The 10,197-nt window shown below is 53.3% G+C and overlaps 1 protein-coding gene across 4 annotated transcripts; it reads left to right on the forward strand.

The window, feature by feature from the left end:
- Nucleotides 1-426: 426 nt before the first annotated feature.
- On the forward strand, nucleotides 427-9,438 carry Cpsf5 (cleavage and polyadenylation specificity factor subunit 5). 4 transcript variants are annotated; one of them, XM_037219102.1, is made up of 6 exons: nucleotides 427-490; nucleotides 2,307-2,435; nucleotides 3,113-3,313; nucleotides 4,049-4,278; nucleotides 5,071-5,185; nucleotides 9,040-9,438. In XM_037219102.1, the coding sequence occupies exons 2-6, from the start codon at nucleotides 2,341-2,343 to the stop codon at nucleotides 9,059-9,061; spliced, it is 663 nt and encodes a 220-aa protein (XP_037074997.1). In that variant the 5' UTR covers nucleotides 427-490; nucleotides 2,307-2,340; the 3' UTR covers nucleotides 9,062-9,438. The 4 variants fall into 4 exon arrangements, with proteins under 4 accessions (XP_037074997.1, XP_037074998.1, XP_037074996.1 ...); XM_037219103.1 differs by having other exon boundaries at nucleotides 437-473; XM_037219101.1 differs by having other exon boundaries at nucleotides 442-544.
- Nucleotides 9,439-10,197: the final 759 nt, after the last annotated feature.

Genomic DNA, 10,197 nt, shown 5'->3' on the forward strand with positions numbered 1-10,197 from the left:
TTTTCCTTTGTCGTTCCCTACAAAAACAAAATACCCATGGCGCCCCCACCTCACACACATTGCACACGCCACGAGAAACACACGGACGTGCAGTACACAAATCATGCGCATGTGTCGCGAAAATAAAATATAGAGCGCCCATATTCACACAGGAGAGGGCATTTTACTTTTATTCTAATGATCGGTTTTATTTTAAAAAAAGTTAATTCATTTTATGAAAAAATGGCGATGCTTGTGGGGTAAATTGTTTGAAATAATCTCTTTAAAATATAAAATGCTGACTTAGTTCATAAAATGCGACCTACCACCTTTACCGTTTTAGAGTTTTAGAAGTTTTCCTTTACACTTGAGCAGCAAAAAGGCGGAAATGACGATATGGCTGCTGGTGTGCGAGGCCCGCGTCGAAGCGTCGCGCTGCATGGCTGTAGTTGGTTTGCTGCCGGTTGCGGGGGGCAGGCGTCGCCATCGTTTTGGTAACATCTACGAGCAGGTTTTTGTTGGAACGCCCTCGGTTCTGCTAGATATATCTTGAGAGTTGTTAAGGGTGAGCTATTGTCCTTTTGTATGGTGGTACTCGTATTGGTTTACTTTAAGTGATAAGCAATTAGCTCAACTATTGCCCGTAAATTTAAGCCGGCCATTGGGATTGGTCCTGGGTAGGTGGCTGGGTGACGAAAGTTTGTTGTAGCCCACTGATGTTGTTTTTGTTGGTATTCACCTAGTTATCCAAGTGCTTAGGCACCTATTATGATGAAACTGAATTGGGTGCCTAACCAGAATTGTATGCTTGCCCTAAGTGTAGGAGGCAGCTCTGGGCCATTGACTGCGGGTTTGGCCATCAGGGGCACAATCATGGTTGTCTTAAGGGGTGACTTTAAGCTTAGTACTTATCATAAGAGGAGCAAAGAGACCATCTATGGCACTAAAATAAAAAGTGGAGGCCTGAGGTGAAGTGCAACAAATTTGGTGCAGGTCACCACCAGTTTTATTGCATAAGAAGCCAAGTTAGAAAATGATGACCTGTGTAGAAATTGTGATGTTACATTAATCTTAAATGAAAATAAATTTTAACATTTTTCAGCCAAAAGTATTTTAAAAAATGGATTGGTACTCTTTCCCATTCCCACACCATAGTTGGGGCAGGGGGTTGGCAGAGCCTTCACCCACAGTAACCATTGTGTAACCGGGGAAGGGATCGAGGAAAATGGCTAGAAATATGCAGTATAACTTATGGACTTCCCCTTAACCTGCAGCTGGCCAGGGGGAAGTTGGCTTCCCTCTATGGGTTTTTGAACACAGGTCAACAACACAATTTTTAGTACCTGTTGATCTGTCATTTTGGTACCCTTCATGTAGATTTAAAGTTTTGATCTACCAAGGTCAATGATCTAGGTCAATACAAAGATGTCAACCTCTTAAAAACTTTCACCATGCCTAATGTTTTTTGGTTATTTGCCATTGGTCAAACTTGTTACAGTAATAAAACCAAAAAGTACTTACAATTTGTATATTTTGGATATTTTTGAAGATGTGGGGCTATAGTGACATAAATTCAGATATTTTTTCTATGTTCACAAATAATGTGATAATATGTTTCATAAAAATGTGTCATATTAATAGTGTGGGGTTCATGGCTTTATATGGTACATGCATAGGGAAGATGCATTGACTGATAATTTGGAAACATAGCTCATTAATGAATTGTTTCCATGAAGACTATTGTTTCTGTTTGCCTTCATTCAAAGACTTGAGCACTTCCCTTAATTAGCACCATGCTGCTAATTGGAGAACTCCAGTTTTTAAGGTGATAACTATTGCCTGTGGTCAGAGTTCAGAGTGCATGTTAAATGTCATAGGTTTTGGTCTTTCTGTTGTTGCCTTTAATTCTGTCTGCTACCCTAATTCTTTCCCAAATTTGCTATTTAATCTAGGAAGCCAAATACAAATTCAAGCATTAATATGCATTGACCATGAAAGACAAGCCAAATATGTTGTGGGATGTCGAATTGCATGCCCATCACTCACTGGTCAGAGTGTGTGATGTGCTACATACCAACTAAGCTACAGGGATGATTTTGATGTGAGGCATGGGGAAAGATATCCCAATATTACACATAGGATTGTGAGTGTGACATATCATGGAAAGCAAGAGCCTGAAACACTGTCTTAACATAATGCCATCATAATTTGCAGATGGATAAATTAACCATGCATGCCAGCTGAATATTATTTTACTTTTTTGCATCTGACATGCTGCTTTTGAGCATCAAGCAAACACATCCATGCTGACTGACTGTCTTTTTCAGATACTGTGATCCTGTGTGACTTTGCATTGCAAGCATGGCTCAGAGAACTGGCTGGCCAAGAGGAACCACTCAGCCTAACTTAAAGAGCCAGTTTTCAGAATCAGCTGGCTCCAGTAAGACAATCAACCTGTGAGTGTTGGACACCAGTTGACCCTCTTGAACTATATCCTTTGAGTAATGAGACCATAGCAGTTTGCACAATGTTGAAGAGAGGCTTGTGTGCATTGGCATCGCTGGTTGCAGAGACACTGGCAATGAGGTTCAGCCATGTCAAAGTGTTGTCACTGGTATGTGACCCCTTCTCTAGACCCACAAGTCAGTAAGTCATTTATTATGCACTTATTGCTGATTATTAGCCAAACATTGTCCTACACATAATGACAGTCTGTCTTAAGGTTATTTATGACAGGTGCAAAATAACTAATGTAGTTGGTGAACCCCCTGAGTCCAAATAACATCAGGACATTTATGACATGGTCAGGTCTGGTACCATGCCAAAATTATGTGGCCCTTCCAGCATGAAGCATGTATATTGGTTAAGTGCCACTATCCACCATTGTTGATGTCTGAGGCATCTCGTGTGCTCGCGGACCAGCTCGGGTCATTGCTCCCCACACATATGATGAGACGACGCTCTTCAACATTGCGACAGCACAGATCTGACGCCACAGGCCTGCAATCCGACCACATTGTCTGCACCACTCTCGGTCTCAGTCGCGCCGCCGCGCCGGGATGCTGAAGCCGCGCTGCGCCCGGCCGCCGCCTCCGGCGCTGACCGTGCCGCCCGGCTCCCTCGCCGTCCGCAGGTACCCGCTCACCAACTACACGTTCGGCACGAAGGAGGCGTTGTTCGAGCGCGACTCGTCGGTGGCGGCGCGCTTCCAGCGCATGCGCGAAGAGTACGAGAAGCAGGGCATGCGCCACAGCGCCGACGCCGTCCTGCTGGTGCACGAGCACGGCCTGCCGCACGTGCTGCTGCTGCAGCTCGGCTCCACCTTCTTCAAACTGTACGTGCCGCGGGGAAAAGGGCACGTGGCACGGTTGTTCGACGCGCCGTGTGGCACGGGACGTACTGACATGCGTCCCATCGTGACATAGTGGGCTTAGACACGCCCCGGGCGGGAAGGGTGTGACACGTGACCTTGTCGGGAGTGCTGGTATGGGCAGTGCTAATGTACCGTTACGACCGTGAGTGTACCACCCTACACCACGCCTCATGGGGAACACATGTGATCCCCTTGAGGCGTGTTGTGGGGTGGTACAGCGCCCTGCTAGTGTGGCTTGGCGCGGGTTTTTCTGTCCCCTCCTGTCGTTCCAGCCAGCTGTGCAGCCCCTCACGTCGTTCCACCCAGCAGCCGAACACTGATGCTCGCAGAGGGTGCTCTCCGGTCTGGGTGACTGGGTGGCGTTGGAGCGGAAGATCTGTTGTGTGTGAACGAATTCATGACTATGGGCCACAGACTGCTAGTAACCTCGTATGAACACGGCTTTCTGCGCGTTGCGAGCCCAGTGAGCTTCGGCTTGTGGCGGGCGAAGAGTTTCAGGTGTTGTCGGCATGTCACGGGCCGCGTGTATCTCCTGACGCCGGTACTGGGCGGGATCGGTGCGCACCTCGACAACGGCGTGTGCCGCGCTGAAATTCGCGTTGATGCCGCCGTGAGTCGGGCCGCGGTGGCTCCTGGCTGGCCGGCCCGCGTGCGTGCGTGCGTGCGTGTTGAGGCGCGCGCGCCGTGCTGCCGCAGGCCGGGCGGCGAGCTGCGGCAGGACGAGGACCCAGTGGTGGGCCTGAAGCGGCTGCTCACCGAGATCCTGGGCCGGCAAGACGGCGTGCCGCAGGAGTGGGTCATCGAGGACTGCATCGGCACGTGGTGGCGACCCAACTTTGAGCAGCCGCAGTACCCCTACGTGCCGCCGCACATCACCAAGCCGAAGGAGCAGAAGAAGCTCTTCCTCGTCCAGCTCGGGGAGAAAGGTAGTCGTGTGCGGTGGCGGCCGCGGCGCTGGCCCTCGTCTACCGTCCGCCTCTGGCGCGCGCGGCTCAGGGCGATGTGGGTGGGAGATCCGTGATCATACTATTCTGACCTGTCGAAGGGTCGGCTATATGACGCTGGGTACTCTTTTTGTCGCACAGGTGTCATTGGGACTCTTTCACCAGTTTCCAAAGGACTTCTGTGTTCCCGGCGGTATCTCCGTCGCATAGCAACCGTGTATTGCGTCGCGTCGCATAGCAACCGCACATTGCGAGTAGCCCCGACATGTCCTCAGCCCTCCAAAGTTTATCTAGTTGGATGTACGCGCTGTAAATATGAATTCATGTTGCCATAATTCTGCCCCCCCCCCCCCCCCCCCAGTGGCCTCCGCGAGCACATTTCGTTGACTGCTCCCGCTAATGCGTTGCCGTTGCCGTCAACCCCGAGCCCCAACATCTGACCTGCTGGCTGATTCTCCAAAGCCCCAGGTGGCTGGCTGCTACGCTGACCGCTGCCCGGCTTCACACTAATGGGTCGATCTCGAGTGACAGGGTGGGGAGCAACAGGCAGTGAGCCCCGCGCTATGATGCGATAGGATGAATAATTACCGGGATTCCAGCCTCCCGAGTGGCCGAATATTTCCACACTGAATTTTCTGATGTGTGCGTGCTGCGGTCTGCTCAAGTGGGCAGCTTGTTTGGGCGGCATCGCGTACTTGACGGCTGTTTTTCATCGTTCGCCGCCCGCGGTCTGCCGTACCTGACGCCTTATCTCTTGTCTGGACGTTGCCGCAGCGCTGTTCGCCGTGCCCAAGAATTACAAGCTGGTGGCGGCGCCGCTGTTCGAGCTGTACGACAACGCGCAGGGTTACGGCCCTCTGATCTCCTCGCTGCCGCAGGCGCTCTGCCGGTGAGTCTGGCCGGCGGGAGGACCCCGCCACTCCCCGGCCCCGACCGGGCTGGCAGGGTCGGCGGGGTGACCCGGGCCGCGGCCGGACAGCGGCTCACTGTGGGCGGCTGCCGCCACGCTGGGGTGTTTATTGTCAGGGGCGGCTGGGCCACGGCAGGGTCTGTTCCTGATCAGGCTTGGGTGTTCACTGTCAGGGGCGATTGGGGCCACGGCAGGGTCTGTTCCTGATTATGCTGGGGTGTTCACCGGTCAGTAGTGAATGGACCACGGCAGGGTCTGTTCCTGATTATGCTGGGGTGTTCACCGCCACCGGTGACCGGGCCCGGTAGGGCTGGTGTCACTGTCAGTAGTGACTGGACCGCGGCAGGGTCTGTTCCCGATTATGCTGGGGTGTTCACCGCCACCGGTGACCGGACCCGGTAGGGCTGGTGTCACTGTCAGTAGTGACGGACCACGGCAGGGTCTGTTCCTGATTATGCTGGGGTGTTTACCGTCAGTAGTGACTGGACCTCGGCAGGGTCTGTTCCTGATTATGCTGGGGTGTTCACCGTCAGTAGTGAATGGACCACGGCAGGGTCTGTTCCTGATTATGCTGGGGTGTTCACCGCCACCGGTGACCGGGCCCGGTAGGGCTGGTGTCACTGTCAGTAGTGACTGGACCGCGGCAGGGTCTGTTCCTGATTACGCTGGGGTGTTCACCGCCACCGGTGACCGGGCCCGATAGGGCTGGTGTCACTGTCAGTAGTGACTGGACCACGGCAGGGTCTGTTCCTGATTATGCTGGGGTGTTCGCCGTCAGTAGTGACTGGACCGCGGCAGGGTCTGTTCCTGATTATGCTGGGGTGTTCACCGCCACCGGTGACCGGGCCCGATAGGGCTGGTGTCACTGTCAGTAGTGACTGGACCACGGCAGGGTCTGTTCCTGATTACGCTGGGGTGTTCACCGTCAGTAGTGACTGGACCGCGGCAGGGTCTGTTCCTGATTATGCTGGGGTGTACACCGCCACCGGTGACCGGGCCCGGTAGGGTTGGTGTCACTGTCAGTAGTGACTGGACCACGGCAGGGTCTGTTCCTGATTATGCTGGGGTGTTCACCGCCACCGGTGACCGGGCCCGGTAGGGCTGGTGTCACTGTCAGTAGTGACTGGACCACGGCAGGGTCTGTTCCTGATTATGCTGGGGTGTTCACCGCCACCGGTGACCGGGCCCGGTAGGGCTGGTGTCACTGTCAGTAGTGACCGGACCACGGCAGGGTCTGTTCCTGATTATGCTGGGGTGTTCACCGTCACCAGTGACTGGACCACGGTAGGGTCGGTGTCACTGTCAGGTCGCTGCAGGCACTTGCGGGCCATGTGGTCATCTCTGGTGGCGGGTCGAGTCATTGAATCTGACAAGTTGCGCAGTTTGTCGACACTCCCAACGCATTGTACTGGGAAGCTTACGGTGGGTTCATTTCATGTCGACCGCCGCAGAAAGACACCGATCCGGGGCTGCTGTCACATGTTCAGATTGACTGCAGACGTTTGAGGGTCATCATCATCCGACCGCTGAAGCCCAGAAGTCACGAAAGACCACTGATGTCTCAAGGGAGGAGAAGGGGTGGGGAAGGGTGGGGGGGGGGGGGGGGGGGGGAGGCGATGCAGCCAACGAGCGATTGACTTCACAAATCGTATTTCGCCATATGACTGTGAACGCCGAGCGGGGTTTTTACCACACTCATTATACAGTCTATGGATACTGTCCCTGCACCCTTTTTATAGCACCCATGCGTAGTCGCAAATCCCCACATCTCGGGCCGTGATGAAGCGTTCCCCCGGTCGCATTTCCGACTCCGGGGGCGATTGCGTACCCGAACCCGACACTCGCCCAGGACGCGGACCGGCGGATCCCGTCCCTGGTGTGCCAGTATTCCCACATTGGTGAGCATGGCCGGCGGCCGCGGCCGGCCACCGGGCCGTCGGAAGTGTCGGAGAAGGTGGAGCGTGGCGCGTGACCCTGAGATCTGAGCTGACGTGACCTTGAGATCCGACCTGGGTGTTCAGACCCGACGCCTGCCGGCCCTGTGCGCCCGCCGCTGGCAAAAGCGGGTCGCACGCAGCGAGAGAGTGATTGCAGATAGCGCCTATGTCATGTGTGTTAGGGAGGACGTGTACTTGGAAGACCCGTTTGCTCGGCGCCGTTGATTATCGCACTGGCTCCTCAGTTGTTTGGGGTGGGGTTTAGGTGCGGCAGCTCACTTGTGTCTGTCTGTGAGATGGTCTGAAGTTGTTGTCTCTTTGTCCCAGTTTTAGTGCAAATTCTAACGTTGATCCATGTAAATACCGTGATTTTGCAAGCACTTGCCCGTGTGGAAGTCTTGACCATGCGCTGATGTCATCTAAGAATCAACGCCTTTAGCAATTGCCTGTTTTTTTCATTATTTATTTATGTGATAGTGCGTGCTGGATGTGTTAGTTCGACATGATCATGAGACAGACTGTTGCTACGTCGCTGTTTAAAAAATCAACAGCTGCAGCTTTGCTAATCTCCTTCTTGTTTAGTAATATGGTGTACGAACAGCTGGAACGAGAATGTGAGTCTACCGGAATATTTTGTATTTGTGCTTTAGATTTTGTTTGAATTGTGCTTCACGCAACAACGGTCTTGCCTTCCTATGAACACATGTTCTTTGCTTGCACCCGTTCAAACGATAAGGATGAGTGTGATCATCAACGACATTATTGCCCGTCGCTCAATTGTCGGATTCTTGATGAAACAAGTGAGATTTGTGCGGGGATGTGATGTACGCGATGAAGAGCGTCTATAGGATATTTAAGTGGCTGATGTGATGGGGTCTTTGTCAAGTCTGTGCGGGAAATTACACCGAAAGACTTTCCGACAGATGCGTTGCACAAAAATAGTTCGGGAAGGCTCTGGTACACAGATTCTCGCCGATTGTTTCTGAATGAGCCAGTTTCTCTCGGCGCATTGGTGTTTCTGAATGAACCAGTTTCTCTCGGCGCATTGCGTGCAGGGCTTAGGACCTCATGCCTTGCTTGCAGCTTAAAGTGCGGGTGCTGGCTGCGGCAGTGCCACGCTTCCCTTATGATGCACCTGATTGCCGTTGCCATGGCGTTTGTACTGTCATTCAAAATTGCTGTTCCTCCTTGGTTACCAAATCTCATATACTCTATTGTGTGTTCTGAGCCGGGAGACCACATTCGCTGTTCAGTTGGTCCTCTGAGGTGTCAGCTGACGCGCTTCTGTTCGTCTGGAGCGGCACAAGTCCTGGCACTTCTCGTGTCTGTTCGGGTCCAGCCACCTTTGTTTCTCGTGACTGACGTGGGCCGCGTTGTGGCCCCTGCGAGCGTTTCGCTGAGGCATGATGCCGTTTGACACTGGAAACTGTGGACGCCATGGGCCGCTTACAAGCCAAATTTTCTTTGCTGTTATTTTGTATTTTAGATTATGTGCTTGGATAAACCTACACCATTTTCGGCAAAACAGTGTGAGTAGCTGCCTGATGGTTGCTGTTTTGGCGAATCCCGCTCTGGGACAACCATGAGAGCTTGGCATGATAGAGGTACGAGTATGAGAGCCGAGTCTTGGATGCGCTGTGACGTCAGTGCCCGAACTTTAGCGCCACGCTGATGCCAACAACCGGTCTCTGTCGGTTGTGCCTTTACGTGCCTTGGCTATGATGCTCATCCACTGAGGTGTTTGTCATTGCGTCCGGCTGATGGCGTTGCGGTCACACCGCCGCGTTTACGCGATCGCTCGTAGTGTTGGGCGTTTCCTCTTTCAGCATCGGTGACTCCTGAATGTTGAGCAGCAGAAGACTGTAAACGCCTTGGTCGCGGTGTGCCTGGTTGCAGGTTCAACTTCGTGTACCAGTAGCGCGCCAGTCGCCGCGTGACGCCACCTCGCACTGCTCTCGCCGGCGGCACTACTGCGTTGTGTTGGGGCGGGCAGCGGCACGCTGCCGCCGCGGGACAACGCGCCGCATTCATCGCGACCGCACCGACTAACGGCGACGGTCGTCTCATCTGGGCGAGGCCGGACCTGAAGATCATCGCTTTGTTTCGCTCATATTAAAACGAAGGCGCGTGGTTTGTATCAGTGTGATTCCTTGCGCGGGCATGCTGTGTGCATCTTTCGTGTCGTGGTTTACTGACCGTCGTGGCTCTCCTTTTGGCTCGCCGGAATCCACCTTGTATAAGCTGGACGTGTTACACGGCCTAGTTCGTGGCAAATAAACCAATGCAGCAACGTGATACTTTGGTCTCATTCGCGTTAAAAGCTCGTTCGACCGCCGTTGCCCATTTGAGAGCTATGGGATTAAAGAGAGAGAGAGAGAGAGAGAGAGAGAGAGAGAGAGAGAGAGAGAGAGAGAGAGAGAGAGAGAGAGAGAGAGTGAGAGAGTGAGAGAGTGAGAGAGTGAGAGAGAGAGAGAGAGAGAGAGAGGAGAGAGAGAGAGAGGAGAGAGTGAGAGAGTGAGAGAGTGAGAGAGGAGAGAGAGAGAGAGAGAGAGAGAGAGAGAGAGAGAGAGAGAGAGAGAGAGAGAGAGAGAGAGAGAGAGAGAGAGAGAGAGAGCTGGGGTGTGGACCAGCGGTCCCCTAGGTTTGCCACCGCCACTAAGCGTCACGCTGCGCAGGGACCTTACCTCGGGGCTCGGGCGGGTGCCCGGGGCACTGCTGCCAGGATGGGTGTATGGCCGACTGGCAAGGAGCGGGCGCAGCTAAGCAGTCAGTACGACAGAGCGTCGCGAAAATATAAGACAACATGGCAAGCAAGTCAACGGGGTGCCTTAATAACATTTATAATTTGCGTTTCCTGTCACTTGCAGAGTAAGACACCGTGCGTCACCAGTCGGCCGAATAAAGGGAAATGGGAGGTCGACAAATAGTGTAAAAATCACACCACTGACACGCATAATAGCGGACAGACGCACGTAAACGTGGCTACCCAGAGAGCCCCCGCTGCACGGCGGTCGGTCGTGGACAGCCAAACTGAGCCATATCGCCGGTACGCCC

This window comes from Pollicipes pollicipes, unplaced genomic scaffold, assembly GCF_011947565.3.
Source record: "Pollicipes pollicipes isolate AB1234 unplaced genomic scaffold, Ppol_2.1 Scaffold_4295;HRSCAF=5057_pilon_pilon_pilon, whole genome shotgun sequence".
Classification (NCBI taxonomy): Eukaryota; Metazoa; Arthropoda; class Thecostraca; order Pollicipedomorpha; family Pollicipedidae; genus Pollicipes; species Pollicipes pollicipes.

Bases quoted from the DNA above. Each gene is read 5' to 3' on its own strand.
- Cpsf5 (XM_037219102.1), top strand. From the start codon at position 2,341: ATGGCTCAGAGAACTGGCTGGCCAAGAGGAACCACTCAGCCTAACTTA. The intron at 3,314-4,048 runs GTACGTGCCGCG...GTGCTGCCGCAG, and splicing joins GGCTCCACCTTCTTCAAACT to GCCGGGCGGCGAGCTGCGGC. The intron at 4,279-5,070 runs GTAGTCGTGTGC...ACGTTGCCGCAG, and splicing joins CGTCCAGCTCGGGGAGAAAG to CGCTGTTCGCCGTGCCCAAG.